This window comes from Nematostella vectensis, chromosome 1 (assembly GCF_932526225.1).
Source record: "Nematostella vectensis chromosome 1, jaNemVect1.1, whole genome shotgun sequence".
Lineage (NCBI taxonomy): Eukaryota > Metazoa > Cnidaria > Anthozoa > Actiniaria > Edwardsiidae > Nematostella > Nematostella vectensis.
The window spans coordinates 17,069,405-17,090,063 of record NC_064034.1 but is presented as its reverse complement, the minus strand read 5'-3'; the positions used below and the strand labels follow the sequence as shown (position 1 = coordinate 17,090,063).

At 37.4% G+C, this 20,659-nt stretch overlaps 2 protein-coding genes and 1 long non-coding RNA gene across 5 annotated transcripts; 2 read left to right on the top strand and 1 right to left on the bottom strand.

Annotated features, from left to right (window-relative positions):
* Nucleotides 1-416: 416 nt before the first annotated feature.
* Nucleotides 417-20,070, bottom strand: LOC5507580 (GRAM domain-containing protein 4). Its single transcript, XM_032376284.2, has 19 exons — nucleotides 19,519-20,070; nucleotides 19,217-19,352; nucleotides 18,465-18,673; nucleotides 18,261-18,322; nucleotides 18,091-18,179; nucleotides 17,724-17,749; nucleotides 17,554-17,645; nucleotides 16,274-16,365; nucleotides 15,623-15,668; nucleotides 15,482-15,550; nucleotides 7,254-7,297; nucleotides 7,047-7,153; nucleotides 6,690-6,748; nucleotides 6,508-6,591; nucleotides 5,583-5,727; nucleotides 4,713-4,800; nucleotides 4,326-4,407; nucleotides 2,639-2,707; nucleotides 417-882 (listed from the first exon to the last, which is right to left on the bottom strand). The coding sequence occupies exons 1-19, from the start codon at nucleotides 19,871-19,873 to the stop codon at nucleotides 790-792; spliced, it is 1,947 nt and encodes a 648-aa protein (XP_032232175.2). The 5' UTR covers nucleotides 19,874-20,070; the 3' UTR covers nucleotides 417-789.
* Nucleotides 1,160-7,155, top strand: LOC116611663. The gene is made up of 2 exons (XR_007312443.1): nucleotides 1,160-1,458; nucleotides 5,526-7,155. It is a non-coding gene; the product is annotated as an uncharacterized LOC116611663 (long non-coding RNA).
* LOC125569861 lies at nucleotides 8,144-12,846 on the top strand. Of its 3 annotated transcripts, none has more exons than XM_048730856.1 (13): nucleotides 8,146-9,263; nucleotides 9,342-9,482; nucleotides 9,602-9,818; nucleotides 9,922-10,033; nucleotides 10,116-10,231; nucleotides 10,360-10,526; nucleotides 10,609-10,672; nucleotides 10,764-10,835; nucleotides 10,947-11,155; nucleotides 11,248-11,439; nucleotides 11,565-11,586; nucleotides 11,664-11,815; nucleotides 12,654-12,846. In XM_048730856.1, exons 1-13 carry the CDS (start codon nucleotides 9,183-9,185, stop codon nucleotides 12,798-12,800), a joined length of 1,692 nt encoding a protein of 563 aa, XP_048586813.1. In that variant the 5' UTR covers nucleotides 8,146-9,182; the 3' UTR covers nucleotides 12,801-12,846. The 3 variants fall into 3 exon arrangements, with proteins under 3 accessions (XP_048586817.1, XP_048586813.1, XP_048586815.1); XM_048730858.1 differs by lacking the exon at nucleotides 12,654-12,846 and adding an exon at nucleotides 11,891-12,108 and having other exon boundaries at nucleotides 8,150-9,263; XM_048730860.1 differs by lacking the exon at nucleotides 9,342-9,482 and having other exon boundaries at nucleotides 8,144-9,263.
* Nucleotides 20,071-20,659: the final 589 nt, after the last annotated feature.

Here is a 20,659-nt window from a genome sequence, read left to right as displayed (position 1 = left end):
AGTTGGGTAAATCGGTGTTTGTGTACGTTGAATCTACTTTATCATGAATGTATTTCAGTAATTCTAGTAAAATTCTTTAGTAAACCGGAAGGAACAGGTTGCCTAAGATTAACACATCACCGAATCCGGTCAAAAGTCCAGACTCGTACCCAGTCACTTATTAATAAAAAATCAGAAAAAAAAAGAGAGCTTGAGAGTAAAAAAAAAGAGGGCGCGCAAGGATGTCTGGGAAGAAACATAAGCCTCCTCCTCCCCATAACGCATTGCGCGCCCTCATATTAATTAGCTGGGTACGAGTCTGTCAAAAGTCCTGGAACGCGCGAAAGTCGACGTGCAATGCCCAGGGCCGACCCAGTGAACCTCGTACCTTCGCGCACCACAGGATTACCAACGCTATCAATAATGCTAGGTAAAACTATGTGTACAATTTGTATTGTGCTTCATATGACCTTATTTCACCTAAGAAATATAACCCATTTTCATTATTAAATACATTAAAGGATCAGTATCCTGCCACTTCAGCTAAACATAAGATGTACACAACAAAAGCTAATGCCCTGACACCCAAACAATGACATCCTAAAACATGTCTGTCAGCTAACGCTGGCTATATCCCTTGGCGTACTATTCAAACTCGAATTTTTAGCAAGAGCCACCCACTGTATAGCACGACAGGAGCAAATATTAACAACAAATTACGGCGAAAACACTCGCCCCAGAGAGGTCAAAGGAGCTTGCGTTCCCACAGCTTTTTAATTTATTAATAGTCTGGCACGTCAATGATCGCAGTCATGTAGCCCACGGAAAGCCAGTAGTCTTCGCCGTGTTCATGATACTGTCATACACTTCGTCTCGACCCATCATCGCACCAAAGATGTATGGCTGAAACACAAACCACATATACATACCATTAGCTAAACATCAAGAGAAGGGAGGTGAAAGAATAATAAAGGTGGCCTGTTATAAACGTCAATTTGACATATTTTGAAATATCAGAGTAGCCTGCTAGCTGGCCTTCCGAGGGGTTATTCAGAAATTACTGTTTTTACTGGGATACCTGTGGTAGCCCAGTCAAAATGCAACTTTTTTTTCGTCTCGCGTTTTTGCAAAATACCCAAGAATCTTTGCGATACCTTCTGCATAATAACTTTGTCGTGGCCGCCATCTTTGATTTTGAGATTCCAGCTCTCAGATCCATGTTATTTGTGCAGTTGAAGCCAGATTCGCGATTTCATTACTGCATATATTACCATAGTCTCAATCTCTATCAAGTGATTGTGCAAAATCATCTCAAGCCGGATTGTTTTCGCTGTATTTACTCGTGTTTGCATTTGCAACCCGACGAAGGGACCCGATACACGTGAGGCTCGAGATTAGAATTATCTACTGCCTTCTTTAGACACAGTTTACTTCAAGACGTAATTTAATGTGCTTTGGACACTCATGAATGGACTTGAGGTATTTGCCTTGATTGCTTTATCTATTTTGAAGTGAAAGTAGTTTGAAACTATTGTAGAAAATCGTCTCCTACAAATCGCTGATAAATCCCAAAGAAGTGACTACCTTACATCGCGACACTCGTCCGGCTACCCATAAGACACATTTTGCTTTCTTACTATAAAATATCTTGATCTTTCTCATTGAATGTCATGATTTATTTACCAAGTAGATTTCAAATTATTTTGGTGCTTGTGTTTTTTGGTATTTTGGTCCCTCCTTTTGATAAGTTTTGTTTTCTTCCTAAAATATCTTTATCCCTCATTGAATGTCATTTTAATTTTATGGAACATTTTCAATGAAATCTAGAGCATTGTGTTGTCTTTGTAATGTTGTTGATCTCGATCCTTAAGAATATGTAAGCTATATGTTATAAATACAAGTCTGGATATTCATTTACTTAAAAAAATAAAAATGTTTAAAGAATATGATAGCATGAATAGATATTGTTGTTTTCTTTGCAGTTATATAAATAGAATAATAAATTTAATCTAATTTATATTGTTAATACAATATGGCTCACTTTGGGTGTTAAAATAAATTTACCCCTAAGTGATAGCACATTGAGGGCAGTGAACCAAAGAAATATTTTTTAATACTAATGAATGTTAAAGGGCCCAAACAAATTGCAGATCTCAGGTATCCCAGTCAACCCTGCGCGCGGGGTCTAGTTGGAGTTTTATCGCCACAGGAATCCCGAAAATTCCAGAAACAGTAATTTCCAAATAAACACACGTTAGCAGACTTATAACGGGAGAGCTGGCCAGCAGGCTTATAACGGGAAAAATCAATCTGCTTTAGCGGGAATTACTAGCAGGAACTGCCAAAAGAATTTTATTGGAAGCTGTTAAATTTATTTTGAGTTATTTTTAATCACTTTCCATATCAATTTCAACTCTATAGGCATAAAACAATGCTGATTTTTGCTAGAAGTTCTATACTAAAAAAATTTACATTCCCAAAAAAAGACTAGTGCCTAACAAGAATTATATTGTTGCTTAGACGTTAGGCATTTCTTACGGAAATTTATTGACTTTTTTAAAATAAACGTTTCAATGCAAAAAAAAATATAATTTAAATTTTAATTTCTTCCTTATTTCAGAATAGGAAATGTAAAAAAAAATAGCGATTGTCAATGTACCTTGTCCACATTCTTTACTTCGACTTCAATGGACATCCCAGTCCCTGGCATGATTCCAATAGGTTTGAACTGTAAGAAAAATAATCATGTTCTAAAAATCCCAGGTAATGCAAGAATACAGCAATCTTTAAAGTGCATCTGAACAAACAATAGCATTACCATCTCAAAACTAAGACCAATTTTAAAAATTGTCAATCACGTGCACAGTGAACATCGAACAGGCACGCGGATGGGTCTATAATACCTAACCTAACCTAATAGCACCGAATCGCTTCATGTTGAGTCATGCATGCTAGCTAAATGGTTTCGAAATCATCTCAAACATACCAATTACAAATATCTAAAACCCACTTAGATATGTGAATATGACAATGCATAATAATCCGGGAAAATACAATGACGTCATTGGTTTCCGCAAGGCGTTGACCAATCAAAAAGCACCAAATGTAATCACGTTTGTAATCAGTTTGAATGACAGAAGCCCGAAAGCTGTGTAGCATTTGGAAGTTGCTGACGAGAGTTCGCATAATATTGAAAGCTGTAAATACCTACAATCTGGGAGAAAAAATTGTTGTTAGATGTAATAGTTAAAAAAATACAGGCCGTATTAAGTCGAGCACAGCGATGTTGGAATAACATATTAAAATCCCAATATCCATTTTGAGAACTCGAACGTACATATTGACGATCTAGCAGTAACTTATTCGAAGTAGATAGATTTCAAGGAGTTATTTTATAGGTTTCTCTCTTTTTAGACACAAATGATTTTGTACATATACTAAAAAAATAACTTATTTACAAAATACATATTTTTCGATAACATGTTTTGCTTTTTTTCAATATAATGACAAGGATATTGCTCAATATACCAATAATTAATGTGAACAAATAAATGCTGGAACTCCAGTGACTGGCTCTTATAATACTAACTTTTTGAGTTCATTAAGCTATATTTTGCACAAACTTCACAGGGACGGATCTAGCTTTTTGCTAAAGGGGGGGGGGTTGGTTTAGTGACAAGGGGGGGATTTTTTGTTACATTTTGCTTTCTGGCAGCCCAAAAGGGGGAAGGGGTTAAACCCCAAACCCTCTCCCTAGATCCGCTACTGCCTCAGCATTTAACTTGAACAGTGCAACATTACTGAAATTAATGCAATAAACTGAGTGCTTCAGCCATAGCTACATAGCCTCTATTTTTCCTATCTGCATTATGTGCATAATTCCCCCTTTCTCTGTATTCTCTCTGCTTTTGGCTGTATGCATTTCATAATTTCTTTTATCAGATTTGTTTTTTTTTCTTCCCTCTCCCTCCTAACAGTTTTCTAACAGTACAAAACGTACCATTAGTACTTTTTTAACCACTACATAGCCTCTATTTTTCCTATCTGCATGATGTGCATAATTCCCCCCTTCTCTGTTTGTATTCTCTCTGCTTTTGGCTGTATGCATTTCATAATTTTTTTTTATCAGATTTGTTTTTTTTTTTCTTACCCCTCCCTCCTAACAGTTTCCTAACAGTACAAAATGTACCATTAGTACTTTTTTAACTGCTTCTAGATCTCCTTTAATGGTGATCCTTTCGTGCCAACTCAAGCTTAACTGGGCGAGTAGGTGTTTCAAGGTGGCTATTTGTATAGGCCTTGTAGAATATACCATATGTCTAACATCCTTTAATAGGGTATTGTACCTTTGATAAGCGAACAATACTTTCCAGCTTTATAGCGATATGCTTGGAGGAACTAGACTTTGGTTTCTCGAAACACAGATAGCTACGGAAAAATCAAGGCATGAATACAAAGATATATTACGAAGGATAAAAGACACAGTGAAACACTGCTCTATATTTTATAGCTACAGCAGGAAAAGACTTTCATAACTTTTTAGCTTTTTTTCTACTCCTCAGTTATTCAGGGCACTTTTTGCTCAGTTTGTTTATCTCGTGCCATCCTCAATAACTGAGTTCCACTGTAAACAGGAAAAATAAAAATAATTATAAATATTATTATTTTTTTTTAAATAAAATAAAAATATAAGGTGGACAACATGCATTGTTTCTACTGGCGCCTGAACCCACCTCTGTGTGAGGTAGAGTTTCCCCTGCTTCGAGTTGGTAAAGGGCTTGTCCTTATCAACCAGAAAACAATGTCGGCCTTCTTCCCATGCTTAGGAGGAAAACAAAATGACGTTGTCTTGTAATAATAATAACAACAACCATAATAATAATAATAACAACAACAACTAGAACAACAACAATAATAATAATAGTAGTTTATTGTCACTTCTTACAGTTAAAGCAGCAAAATGTCACAGTTTACTTCCGTTCAATTACGTAATATCCGATTATTTTTTTACGGAAACGCGAAGAGTATTTCAAAAATGTAAAAGCAGTGTGTCTATTGGAAGTTTCTTAAAGGATGATGGCCTGTTAGATAGCGCAGATTCCAATAGATTCTCTTGTTGGTTGAGGTTTTTTGTCGGCTCTCTGGAAGTAAATTGTTACGATTGCCGCCATTTTAAAACTGAATAAACAGTGAAATTTACGTAGGAATAGATTAAAAAACTATAATAATAATTTACAATTATAATGATGATTATATAGTTCATTGAAATCTAAATGCAAAAAAGTCATTTGCCCATTTAGTCCTTTTCATTATTCTTGTCTAGGTATTTCCAGATCTCAAATTATATGGAATACTTTGTCTTTCCCGTTGCAGAACAAAGAAAGATATAGGGTGTCTTTTATCTCTCATGTCAGACATTATTTTTTTACATAAAAAAATCCATTGGATTTAACAGTGTTACAAGGTTAGCTTGATTCAATGCATTCTGATGATTAGAATATAAGAATAAAAAAAATATTTTTTTCTCATGGCTCTTCTTTGAATAGATTTGTACTCGACCAAGAGAGGCAAACAACCCAAAATAAGTGGATTTTTGGGCTTACAAGGTAGCGGTGCCTCAGACGTTGGAATCTTCAATCGCTCACACAAATTAATAAAGCTCCGTGAAGAAGCATTTTGTGATCCTTGGAGTTGGTTGGTTGTAACATCTGATGTGCTGCTTGAATTGATCGAGTCTCGTGAGAGGACCTTCAAAAAATATAAATCATAATACAAACTTTAGCGATAAAATAATACAATTTACTATTGTACAAACCTTCAGGTCATTTCCCATCTTATTGCAAAATGGACTAGCTGACCTCTTTTTTTACATCCCATCTTGTTACAAAAGGGACTAGCTGACCTCTTTTTTTACATCCCATCTTGTTACAAAAGGGACTAGCTGACCTCTTTTTTTACATCCCATCTTATTGCAAAAGGGACTAGCTGACCTCTTTTTTTACATCCCATCTTGTTGCAAAAGGGACTAGCTGACCTCTTTTTTTACATCCCATCTTGTTGCAAAAGGGACTAGCTGACCTCTTTTTTTACATCCCATCTTGTTGCAAAAGGGACTAGCTGACCTCTTTTTTACAGGGGCGGATGTAGGGGTGGCAGAGCGGGCCCCGCCTCTATTTTTAGATATTTGGCTTACAATAAATAGGGGTTATTTGCCGGTTGGGAGATCTGTATCATGAAATACCGTGACCGAGGTCTTGCAAATATTGACTGAGCCTGAAGGCCGAGACAATATTTTTTTTCTAGCGCCAGCGAAAACATACTTTGAGCGAGAAGCGTGCGCAAAATATCAATTCTCGGACCCCAGGCTGATATAGGAATCTCCGGACCGTTCTATTAGCCAATCAGATATAAATAACAAGAAATATAAGGAAATCCACGGAAAAAAAATAAGTCCCCCCTTTCTTGAAACTTTTGCTTCAGCCCCCACCCACCCTTTGATGCACCTCTGTTTTATGTGTGGAGACTGACCTCTTTTTTAAGCGTGGAAAGAAGGTCAGCATCCGTAGGCAATTCGGCCCACGTTCGTGCGAGACCATCGTATCGTTTCTTGACCTGAAAATAAACAACCGTTTACTACATTCCCATATTTAATGAAAATGGGACCAAAAAGATTAAATGTCAGTTTGTTTAGATTCAAATTGTTTACATACCTTGGGGAAGCGTATGTACGTTGGTCTTATTATGAACATCTTGATACCAAAAAATAGTGCTGCAAATATCACAATGTTCACAGCCATGAAATAACAATTTAAAAAACAACTTGATAAATCCCTGACACTCGTCAATTCAGAGCCATAGCATTCCACTCAAGATTGGAGGGGGGGGGGCACAATTCAGAAACATTAGGAATATATTGGGGAGGGCACAGCCACGCCTCTTGTCATTTCCTTATATCTTTTTTGAAAATATTGGGTTGGGGGGGGGGGATTACGGCTCTGCAATTTAAGCAGTAATTTATTTGGTGTTATTAACTAGCTGGGGGAACACGGAATACGCGATAAACTTACCAATGAACATGAAAAGCGTTGTCCCTTGCAAGAAGACTGAACCTATGAATGCCAGACAGAGGCAGGTGAAAAGTGTCTTGGTCGCAGAGTGCTGCCATGTCAACAGACTTGAAAAAAAATTCAAAAATGAACCCGATTAAAAAATGGTTTGATGATGCAAGTGATTAGGTTATAATCTCTAAAATTAGGCTGGAAATTACAGCTTACTTTCTTAACTTCTCCAGGGAATCAGCCATCTGTCCTAAAATATCCTAAAAAAAATCAAAATATCTTTTATGGTAGGGCAGGGTACGTTCGAACATGCCCCCCCCCCCCCCAAAAAAAAAAAAAGAAAATTTGAAAGCTCTGTTAGTAATAACGTTAACTAAGCCCCTTCCTCAAACAGAATTCAGAAAGGTTACAAAATATAGATACACCTGAGTGTTTTTCTTTCCATTTTAACTCATACCGATTTGGTCAGGATATTATTGTCTAACGTAAACTGGTAATAATCGAATACGGACCTGTGAGCCTTTGTCTTCAATGTTATACAAATTTTTTCGAAATGCTATTATTGTTGATGCGCATTGGTTATTTGTTAGACTTTCGCACAGTCCCCCCCCCTCTCGACTTCTCCCTCATTCCCCCTCCCTACTAAACACTAAATTTGTGAGATATCTAAAAAAAGGGCAAGATATCATTAAACTGTACATTTGTTCACTCTTTTTACAGGGAAGTTTTTTTTTACTTCAACAAGTATTTCTACAATTTGTACAAAGTTTGTACAAAGTTTTTTTTAACAATTTTTAATACTGTTCGGCCGACAACTTTTTTCTTCATATCAATTCATGGGCAAATTGAAGAAAATATTTTTTTCATAACAGAAAACTTCATTTTAAATAAATTAGCTGCCTAAGCTATGATACCCGTGCCAATGAATGGTAAAAATTAAATTTACAAGAGTCTGTGATGCGTAGTTTCGCAGGATATGAAACCCTATGCAAATCCACTTGAATCACGGTAAATTTCTAACCATTTTTCAACTAAACACCCTCAATTGCAGGGGCGTAGCCAGGGGTGGGGGGCGGGCCCCCCTTCTAGCAGCCAAAAATACCATATCAAACTTTTGGTGTTATTCAAACTCGCTCGGCCGCTTTTTTAGAGACTGAGACTAGGAGCTGTGTAACCTGGCAAATTACAAATGGGTTTTCTCTGAGCTATCCAAGATGGCGGACGAAGAGCGATTATTTTTGGAAAACAGGGCTATTTAACCTGAGATTTCTGCTTATAGAAGCGAAAAATACCTATTTTTCTCATCAAATACCCCTGTAGGGGCTAGATCTTTCTTCTGCCAGCCTAACTTGTGGAAAAAAGCCCTCGTAGGTATTTTAATCGACTACGTCCTTGTGTGATCCTGATGCTGAAGAGTACAGAAACACCCGAAGGACGAGAAGCTAAGTATTCCTTTCTAATATTTCCGTTTTTTGTTTGTATAATTTTGGCGCAATTCTTATCTAGATAATCTTCACGGGTTGTTTTTTGGGGATCATCTTGCAGAATCTCGGTAAACTTAGGCGGGAAGAGGTTCAAAAGTTTAGTCGTCTCGTTTGCTTGTTCATGATAGATATCTACTAAAATGATGGTGCAAGGGTATTTGACAAATTTTTCACAAGGTCCTCCATTGAAAAAACAAAGATTGGCTTACATGCTACCTCAAGTCCGTGAAATCGGGCTGTGTGATTCTCGGGACTCGAGAATCGGAGAGCTCGAGAATCAGCTGTCAGAGCTAAAACATCGACTCGCTGATGTTGTCAAAGAGAGAGATGGCATGAGAAAGGAGCTAGGCAAGGAAAAAAAGCCCTTTCTTCAGCCGAGAAAGCCTTTTTGTGACCTTGAGCCAAAAGCTCAATTTCACAAAAAGTCAGAGATTAAAAAATGGCTTGAGAAGCAATTTGAGAAGCTTCCAACAGATTGGAAAGTTGTTGAGGTTTGTTTAGAATTTTTGTACACATGGAAACAACCTAAATTTACCAATTCTGTTATAATGGCATTTGTTTATCATAAAATGTTTCCTTATCTCTAGGTTCAACTTGAAGTTGGTCAGTTTTGCCCTACATTTCAATGTTTCCTTATCTCTAGGTTCAACTTGAAGTTGGTATGGTCAGTTTTGCCCTACATTTCAATGAGAGGGTTGAGCCTGAGGAGATTGACCATAAAAAGATCCAAAGAGCTCTCAAGGTAGGTATTATAGAAGTACATGTACAGTACTGTAGGTTTCTTATTTTTTCTATATTTAGATTATTTTTATAATCTCAGGCCAAAGATGATGGTGATGTTTCTGACTCAGCATACCATGAGCTAAAGATGGTAGCTGGGTCCAGCTTGCCATCACTGTATGGGATACAGAAAGAGAGAAAAGCTCAAAATGCAATCATTCCTATTACAGAATTTGAAGGGGTTAGTCTGTTGATAGTCTTAATTCTGATTTGCTTTGTGCACAGCACATTTTGCATCCTTTAAAACAAGCAAATACTGTACAAACCCAATAATTCATTAAACAAAGTTTCTCCTTTCAGAATGCAAAAGGATGTTCAAGATCCATCAAGGACATTCTAAGTTATAGTTCAGATGTCATTGGAAATGCAGGGGGCAATGTTATAACCCTTCGGTTTTCTGGTGATGGTAGAAAAACCACCAAAAAACTCGGGAGTGTTATGACAACCTTCTGCTTTCCAGCAGAAAACTCTGTTAAAAGAAGCCCAGAAAGGGAATACTGTATATCTATATATGATGGTGAGTTGGTTGCAGCTAATTTATTGCAGCTGTAAGCGAGAACAAATCTTCCTAATGATATAGTCAACTAAAGCCATATATCTGTGAACACTTTTTATTATAGGCAAGGAGTCATATGACATCCTAAAGGCGACCTTGAGAGGGGTTTTTGATGAGATGAAGGCCCTAGGGAGAACTGGCATTCTTGTTAATGGCCTTGAATACACTATTGATTGGTAGGTTTCATTTTTTTTGCAACCAATAATCTTATGATCTGGCATTAAACAGGACATATGTAACTTTTATCCCTTTTTTAAGGGTGATGTGTGCTGACTGGAAGTTCATGGCGTGTATTCTCGGAATTAATAGTCCCTGTGCCTTGTACTTCTGCATTTGGTGCGAATGCAGCAAAAGGATGATCAGAGACTTTTCTAGTAAGTTTTTTAATTTTGTTACTTATATAATGAATGTTATGTAATGAATTAAATGATTTTTGTTTTTATGAATTATTCCATTGTCAGCTATATTATAAATAACTAGATAAATTTGATAAAAATTTCAGTCCCACAATGGCCCATAACCAGAACCTTAAACCAGTGCCGTGCACGTGTTGGGTGTCCAAATGCCAAGGGAGTTCAATGTTTACCTCTCGTGGACATTGAATTTACCAAGGTCATACCCGACACCCTGCACCTCAAATTGAGGATCATGGGAAAACTTCTCAACCAGGTAAAATTATGCTTATTTAACAAATTCAAATCTCCATTGAGCCATTTTTTAAAAAAGTTCCTGGTATATATTAAACTTCTAGGTTGCTTGCTGGGCTATAGAGCAGAATGTTAAAAAAGCCATGGAAGAAGCAATAGAAGCTTTGGGTAAATAAAAATTTCATGTATAGGGTAAATGGGTATAGGGGATGTCTTATGGTGATTATCATTTTGTTTTCTTGCCATATTGTATTTGCAGGTGTGAGGTTTTGTTTCTATGATGTCCAGGATGACAGTGGCAAAACCACAACCAAGTGGAGCTCTTTGGATTGTAAGTAAATAACTGACTAATAGAAAAGACTGTTATAATAACTGAAACTAATATGAAATTACTATAAAGTTTCGTTATTTATTTTCTTTGAATCCTCTTTTCCTTATAAAGGTGATGATTTGGAAACTATCATTAGGGGGCTTGATATCCATGCCTTCCTAGGAGACATGGAGAACAAGTCCATCACCAGCCTTGACTGTCTGACCAAAGCCCAGCTAGTGGAGGAATGTAGGAAGTTCCATCTGAGGTCGACAGGCACCAAGGACTTCCTACGTGCCACACTCAAGGATCATCTTGACCGCAACAACATAGTGTTTGAGGTATGATTTTTATTTTCATTATAAAAAAGACCAGCACACCCAGGATACTACTGTGTATAAAGCTAATTTAACAATTGCTTTGTGTTTTGTAGCCATCGTCCACTCCCACTTGTGAGAAAACAGTTCTTAGCATATCAGAGCTGACACAAGTGTGGAAAAGTTTGATGGTCCTCACTGATGCTCTTGGGGCAAATCCTGGAGATGAAGCATATCTTCGAGCAGATGCTTTTCAAGAAAAGGCCCGCCAATGGGGAACCAAATTTAGAAAAGCCACGTTTGATGAGGTAATTCTACATCCCTGTGGTTAGTTGAACTGGCAGGACACAAGCCTCATTTGATCATATGTCACTGAAAAAATAAAATCAGTAGATATATTATTTTAATTGTGCTTTCTTTTATCTCTCCACAGGATGTAATTCCATATATACATGGTAAGATTAAAATGAGATTCCTTAATTGACTTGGGATCTCCGAGACCAAGTAATTTTATGCATTTTTTTCTCTACAGTTCTTGTTTATCATGTCCCCCAATTTTTGGAGATTCATGGCACGATCCACCAGTTCAATTGCCAGACAGTGGAAAAGAAAAACCACATGCAGAACAAGACATTCCACAGGGGTAGCCAGAAAGGGGGGAAAAATAGCAACTACACTGTACAGGTAATTCCAAGTGAAAAAAACGTCATGTTATCTAGACTAATCGCTTGCTACAACTGTGTATTTTTATCTCTATAGATCATGGAGAGGGAAAACAGAAAACTGTTCAGTAGGGAAAATAATTTGGAAAGGGTCAAGAGAAAATATCAAAAGCAGTGAAGACAAAGAAAAAATGTATTTATTTATTTATTATATTTTTGGTGCTATTTATTACTGTTGTAAATATCACTATTTATAACTTGTATAACTATTTGTACCCACATTATTATATAAAGGCATTAAAACCATCAAAACAATCTGTATCATTCCCTGGATCTAAATTCCCCCTCTTTATTTTCGACTGGAAATACAGTGAAATCGGTTGAAACAGATGTCAACAATTAGTTTATATAGAGAGATTTTAACTTACCGAGCCATAGTTGTGAAGCATATTCCGTCTACGCCGTACGAAGCTGATCTCCAAAAAGCTCAGCGGGGGATACTTGCGCTCTAGCGGTCGACACATACTAGGCCTTTCTTCCTCTGACCCATATTCAGAGATGTAAGTACAACGGGGGCACGAACTATGATCATAATTAATCCTTAGCTCGTATCCTCATGATATCCACATCTTCGAAGATGAGTCAACTTCACATATTGTACTCGAATCTGGCAGTTGCCGAGCCATAAACTCCGTACCAATAACGGTGCCAAACTCGACAGCAGTGCACGGGAACCGAATATTACGGGTCCCTGAAAAATCCAGCTTTCGTGAGGTAGCAAAAGAAAATGTCCCTTTACCAAACAAAGCGGAAAAACCCCCCTTTGAAAGTGGGACTTTCACTTGTACTCTCCGAATGAGTCCCGTGTCATTCTCGGGTGTACGAAATTGGAGCTCATCGAACAGTGCATGTCGAATCAGCCACAATTCCTTATCCTCGGAGCAAAGAATGGGAAGCTTTTCTCTTGCTACCTCACTACTGTCGGGGTTCCCAGCATTCACGGCTAAATAGCATGACAACTGCGGATTCAATGAAAGAGAAACCGTAGAATTATATCTATCGCTGTAGCCTTTCCATTTCACAAAGGCATAGTCTCCCTCAACGTTTAAAACTCTCTCTATCTCCCAGACTTTTTCTTCTTCCTCTTTCTCTTCTTTCACGTACGTATCAACTGAGGAATGGTCTAAATATTTGACCAAGCGATCCGGTTTCTTTATAATTCTTCCACTACGAGTCTTTAGAGAATCAGTGTTTGCCGCCATGTTTGTTGGAGAAGCGCGAAAGGGGAAACTCCAGTACTTCTAAATATGGGCATATATGACCATATAAGGCACAGCGAACGAAGGACACTATCCGTGGGGAATATGTTTGATATGAGGAAATGTATGAGACATTATCTAAAATACAGGAGAAAATTTCTTGAAAGGACCTTTTGGGCCCCCTCCTGTTAAAAATCCTGGCTACGCCGCTGAATTGTATAATCTTTTAATACAGTGAAAGTGAAAATTGTATTTTAGAAATGACTACATTCTCGTTGAAGTCGGATCTACAGTATAGACTTTAGCCCACCCTTTCGCGCCTAGACACGGAATTTTCCGTATTCTGCTGTATGTCTCTTTGTCATTGGACAAAAAGACAAAAGGACTGCCTTATATGGAAACCTAACACGTGGAATCGATAGAGCATGAAATTCTGCATGTTTCTCTCTTACAGCTCAAGTCAGTACAACGAACCGTTCGTCATGAAATTTTTATCCAAAGTTAAAACTTTTTCGCGCGTTCGAAATCCATCCACGACCACGGACCTTGCCTTTAGATCATGGATTTGACTCATATTTTGGGTGACTTTGATAGCGATTTAAAAGAGTTTTACGGCCTGGGAGAGACAGATTCGCAATCGGTAAACAACGATGGCCGTGGGCTAATTTCTAGCAGAAAAATGTCGGTATTTTGCGACCCAAAGACCAACTTTGGTACAGAACTGGTACATTGAGGAACAAGAAACTACTCCATTCATCGGACCGAAGAATCATCCAAATAATGATTTTGAACTTTGTTTTTTTTATATTTTCATCATTCTGAATTGATTTAATTTCTTGTCAATCGAACAAACTTGTTTGAGGCGCTTCTAAATGGCAAAAAGGAAACGGAGAAAGATTCTGAGTGGTTTGAGAGCAACAGCGAACGATGCAGGAACTAGCGGTGAATAAATTCAGCCACCATCTCGGTATTTTTGTAAGTACTCATGACATCGGACTATTGCCAACAATTCGCAAATATTTGAGTGAAAAAGACTTGTTTCACATCCAGTTGGACATTGCAAAACCAATAGCAGCAAATAATACTTTCTTGCAAGCCTATTTTGGCCGCACCTGAAAACAATGCAGAAAATTCTTCACAATACCATATTGAATTTGTTCAATATTCACCACTCGTTCCGCTCGATGATGTTCTCAAATATTCGTGTTGTTGTGCTATACTTGATTTATTCACAGATTATGGCCAATTGCAATCAATTAGACAATCATGAGCAAAAATGGACAGTTGAGTTTTGTTCAATCCATGAAATAAAGCCATTAAAATTTAGAAATGACCATGCAAGCCGTGCTTTTATTGCCGCCATGTTGATGCTGTATTGTGTAGAAACGGTGCTGACATGACTATCACAACCAGCTCGCTTAAACCTGAAAAATAGCTATGTATAATACTTGGATGTGCTTCCCTAAAGAGTTAACTCTGAATCTTTGAAGTTAATTTGATGTAGTTTATCTGAAAACATGCATAAACTGGAACTAACAAATGACGAGCACGCGATTAAATCGCGCTAAATTCAAAAAAGTTTGTCTTTGCCTGCTTATAAAAATTGTTGCAATACAATATTTTGAAAACCAGTACTTTATTCCGATCAATAATTATGTGGGCAATATTTGTTCTTACTATGTCAGCCCATGAAATTCTAAGGAAAAAGAGAAAAACTGTAGACCTGATGTCATTTTGTGTGCGTCAGTCAAAAAAACTTGGGCGTGAAAGGGTTAAATTATCAGAAGAATAAAAATCAACACTACACAGTGCAATGTTACGGTTCAACGTGTTTTATTTAAAAAAAACATGTGAACATGTGTACCATAAACCCTAAGCAGCACGTGCGAATACATTCAAAGAAAAATTCAAAGAAACATTTCAAACTTTACACGGGAATGCATGGAATGTGAATGGGAAATGAAAATGCATGAAATTTGTTTCAGCTGGTTCCTGTTTTATGATTTTTATGAAATTCAGGGGTTTTGGCTCAGCCACCTCTCCCCTACTTTCCCCAGATTTTGTAACAAGAATTTCCTGTGTATCCAATTTTTAAAATATCAAATCGACTTTTACCATAATTCTTGTATGTAAATCCCACTATCCATTCTTACTATATTCTTTCTACATTGTGTATTCCCAGAAAATATCCATACCCCCTATTGAGGGGGTTGGGGGTATGACCCCCCACTCCTCTGGAATTTCCAGCCCCCTGGAAAAAAAATTACACCCCCTCCCCTCTGGAAATTCCTGGGGGGGGGGGGGGGAGGTATGGATATTTTCTTGAACAACACATTGGTAAAAATGTGTTTTCCGAAATTACCTCATTATTTTAATGCTCAGCCATCGATGCCAATCAATCAATTAATCAAACATTTTAAAATGTTTACCTGTACTCTTCTGGCGACTTGAAGAACTAGCTGGAACTTGTCTGACCAACTCTTATCATCAGAAGGAGGCTAAAGAAGATTGTATAAAGATAACATCAGTTTGGCGTCAGATTTTCTAAGAGTTTACTCTTTTATACACACCTCTTCCTTCGTTTTCTTCTTAAATCCGAGTTGTGAGGCAATTCCCCTAAAAAGGCAGCAAAGAGTGAAAGATAATTATCAAACACACATTACTAAATACAAGTTGCTTTATTGTTCATGAGGGTTTTTTTTGTTTTGTTTTTTATTTTATTTAATTGTTAACCACCCACATTTGAAAAAAATTAAATCGTCTGATACTCGGGCTAATCAAACATCTTTCGACTTTAACATTTAAGAAATCAAAAATAGCCTTATGGTAGGATTGGAAGAAACAAAGGCAACTGTCAGTGGAATGTTAACTGATCACTGTCAGTGAAAAGACTGTATAGTGGGGAAATCTATGTTGAATTAATCATCATAAAATGGTTATAAACAACAGCTTCTAATATATTGTTTGGCTTATGTTTTGTTTTTTCATTCAAACTGGCTATATGAGTATTTTGTCTAGTCTCCTTTGCAGCCATCTGCATTTGTCAGTCATGAAGCGCAAGAAGACTACATTCTGTCTGGGAAAATGAAATCAAGGAAGACTTAAATAGCTATAAGAATTTGCCGACCTTTCCGGCTATCCCTGCCCCTCATCATGGTAATATTCTAGGACTGTTTCCCCCACCCCCTGCGAATGATTCCACAAAGTAATATAAGTTTTACCTGGCATGAAGATAATTCATGAACAGCTTGCCGATGCACAGGAGTAGCACCAAGGAGAGAAGGTAGCCGTATCGAGCAGCAAACATGTAGATCTGTAGTCAGGTGGATTACAGACTATTAACCTCTGATTAGTTTCTTCTCTGATAGTATATTGCTTTATGTAACCATGGCCTACTTCAGAAACATATTTTTAGTCCCCTTTAACTAACTGGTGTGTTCTGGGTTTCTCAAAATATCTACTTGCTCATTTATAATTAGAATAGTTTCAGTTTTAATGCTCGGTTAGGCTGAGTTGCATTACACCAAGATAAATAAATATATAGGAATGAATAAGACTAAACCAATACATAATATGCTACACAGCTCTATTAGGAGACTAAGGTCTTGAATGAATCTAATGAACCGGCACTAGCGGTGTGTGCCGGAAGGCTGTTCCAATCTGGAATAGTATTAGGAAAATATGAAAACTTGTAAACATCTGTACGGGGGGCAAGAACATTAAGTTTAAACGGGTGATTACAACGAGTGACGGACAAGCAATAACTTATGTGGTCAGGTACAAGGCCATTTACAATTTTATACAACATGCAAAGACGATCCTGTTTCCTTATAAGGTAGAGCTCTGGCCACTTGAGATCACTGATAAAAGCACTAACACTAACATAGCGAGAATAGTTACTATATACAAAACGAGCTGCGCGCCTCTGGACCATCTCGATCTTGTTAATGTTCTTCTGAGTGTAGGGATCCCACACAGTTGACGCGTAGGACAACGTGGGGCGCACTAAGGAACAGTAGGCGCTGGCTTTTACTACTTTAGAACAACTATATAAGTTCCGTCTAACTAGGTTAAGAGTGCGAGATGCTTTAAGAGTGATGACAATGTGTTCCAGTAGCTTGCAAGATATACATGTCAATGGGATAGGCCTGTAGTTTGCTTGAGTTGACCGAGAGCCCTTTTTATGTAATGGTATGTAGTAGTACATTAATGAGTTATATAAGAATGGGTATCTTTTTTCTTGAGCTTTATTTGATCCATGTTCATTTGCAAGGACTCTAAACCTTTAAATTGTTATCTAGCATGTAATTTAGCTTCACCCTTGCCTATCCTCTTGTGGTTGGCAGATATTAATTTCTCATAGTTTGTATACCAATTTAGATTTTTCTCAGCTTGAAAATAAATCTCTATTCAGCAAAACAAACCTGTATCTGAGATTGATGTATGTTTTAACTAGGTTACATTTGGGACATTTTAGAGTGTAATAGGTGAGTGAACTTGCCATAAATGCCATAAAAGATGCTGTTCCATTGGACCAGCTCACAAGTCTGTTCACAGCCTTCACAAAACTGGTGATAGGACAAATGCCATTACCTAGGGAACAGTGAAACGTGTTGTCTAAGAATGGGTTACGTTGCTGTGATGTAAAACCTGCTCACAAAAAATACTTACTGAATCGGTTGATATTCTCCTTCAGACTGTGGGGAAAAGGATAGTGTCAATTTTTGTTTACCTAGATTGGGATATCCATGATAAATGAAAAGGGTAGAATGGAAAATTAAAACAGAGTCTCAAACTATGCCAATGTTTTGGACTTTTATTCAACCCTTCTTCAGGGCGACTTAAGATCGTAATAATGTTGAGTCACCCTGCAGAAGGACTGAATAAAAGTCCAAAATGTTGGCATATTTTGCAACTCCATTTTGGCTTTGCATTTTAACCCTTATACATAACAACCAAGGCATCCCATAGAATCCAGAGAGCATAGCTGTTTGCTCAAATCAATTTTTATCAATAATAAAGAGGGTAGATGACATACTTTTTAACAGATAGGGGTTCCCCTTCATCTTCCTGGCAGGCATCTGTTTCAGGCTCATCATTAACGAAATCCCATAATCTGTCAACAAGCTGAAAAAAACACACATGTATCTGTACTCATAATCAAGACAACTTCCAATTAAATGGGTACTCTGTAATAACTCATGTTACCATTTCCAAAATTATTTTCTTGTAATCTGCAATCTTTGAAATCTTCTGTTTCTCTGATTCACCTACAATGAATAATTTCTTCATAAGTAACTTGACAAACCATTCAACCAGCTCAAACTGCTGTAGTGAGCCTTCCCCTAATCCCCCTTAAATGTTATTTTTAAAGTACAAAACTGATACTAACAGAAAAAAAAATGAATATACCACTAGACTTCTGACCAGGCTGTATTTCATCTGATGGCCCAGAGATTGGACCTGATGTGCTGTCAGCCACAGGCAATGAATTATGCTCTGCTCCTTCACTATCATCCTGCTCTGTCCCTAGATCAACCCAATCTTCTCCTTCTGCCCCTGAATGCCATGAATGTCTGTTACTTCCCTTGCTTCTAGGGTCAGCTTTGCTTGCATTCTTCCTGTAGTTGGCACCCAAAATCATTATGTTAATGGGGTCTGGATAATTTTTCAAAATATTGAAATCATAAGAAGTTTTCTGGGAACCAAAAATTGGGATCAATCTCATTCAGAATCATATGGGATAAGGGATCAGTCTCACCCAAATTTGGGATTATAGATCATTTGTCTAGCCCTGGGATCAGGATCACTTGAAAATAATAAACCTTGTCTATACTCTACCCTGCAATAGAACCATGATATTAGTATTTTAAGAGGACTGCTACTTTTTTAACTAGAATTATGTTCTTACTTGTGATATGTTTGTCAATCTTTTCTTCTAAGTTTGAGTGATGTTTTGAGGGATGTATATGTTTCTATCAAATACTAAATATTCAGCAAATTCTGCTGGGTCAGACAGACCTTGCCAACATAACACATCTGGGGGGCTTAAAGTGTAAATCTATCACCGATAAGGGAAATGCTTGAATGTATAGTTCTATAGGGAGGCTCCCCCCTCCCCCCCCCCCCCCCCCCCCTCCTTCACCTAAACTTATCATATTTACCTGTACAATTTGTTGTTGTTCTTGTGCTTTAATATCTTGACCTTTTCCTCCAAATCAGCACTTCTTTTTCTCTCGTGTTCAAGCTCTTTGTACAACTTGTCAACATCAATGGAGGAAAACTTTTGTAGTTGTTCGTCTTCAAAATAACCACATGTTAAGTAATTTAACCATTATATTCGTAAAATTGTGCTGAATAAGGTTTCATAAATCGCTTGAAACTTGAAATAAAGATCACAAGATCATAAAAATATTTGTTTTAATGATGATGACGCAGTCGTGTATTATTAACGTGTTTAGTGTACCTTTTTCTTGTGCCTCTATCATTGTAGCTACCAACTGTTCCTGTAACTGCACCAGTTGCATTTCGTAGATATCTCTCTCCGTATAAGGGAAATCCTTGTCTTTAATTGGACTTGTAGCAGAAATGGGTGATCCAAGGTCGTCCGAATATTCTCCTTCTTTGCCCTCGTTCGGTGTATTATTTGCAGTAGAATCCGTCAGAGAAACAGAACTATTTTCTGAGTTGGCTTCTTGCTCAAATGTGACCTCCAGAGAGTCATCCTGGAGTTCGTCTCCTATTTCTTTTGTTCCTGAACTACGTAAAACTTTCTCTCCACCATCTTTGGGGGTTTTAGATTTAAAGGCAGCGCGAAGCATGTTTGATCTCAATATAAAAAAGACAAACCAAGCTTCGAGGATAAAAGCTCCAGCCTTATTTGCAATGCTCCAGGGAATTGTAACTTCAAGAACAAGGAGCTTTAAGTAACCATAAAGATAAAGAACCAATTGTAAATAAGGTTCTTCTCGGTGTTTACGCGATAGAGCACAAGGTGCAACTAGTGGGCAAATCTAGTGGGGAGGGGACGGGGTAGGATATTTACTGGGTTACCTGTGGTTGGCATTAAAAATAAAAACATCAAAAGTGCGTATATTTTCAATCTTCTCTGAAAAGAATGAAAACGTTTTGAAGCAAACATTTTTTTCAGTTTTTCTTATTTTTACCCTTGCGCACTAGAATAGCTTCATTTTAAATAAGCGCACCTTTTTTAACAACTGCTTCCCGGCGTTTTCGTGATAAATGTTTGTTTTCTCTCTGGCTGAAAAATGTTTTCTTGGAAGAGGTAAAAAATATATATTTCAGCTACTTTTCCGCTACGTTTGATTGTGACCATTTCAGGAATATCATAAGAAAAATATAATTGAAATCTTATGTAGCTATGTTTGTTGCCGCAGCCCCTATGTCTTTGCTTTCATTCTGAGTCGAAGCGACTCAGTCGAAGTCAAAACTTCAAATATATAAAAAGGAGACTTGCACTCAGAAGTCCGTGACATTTTGGTTGACAAACTCATGCGCGCTTAGATAGATAGAGTTTCTTTTTAGATTAAACTTGATATCTAAATAGATAATTTACACGCTTTTAAAAAGAAAAAGCAATCTATTTT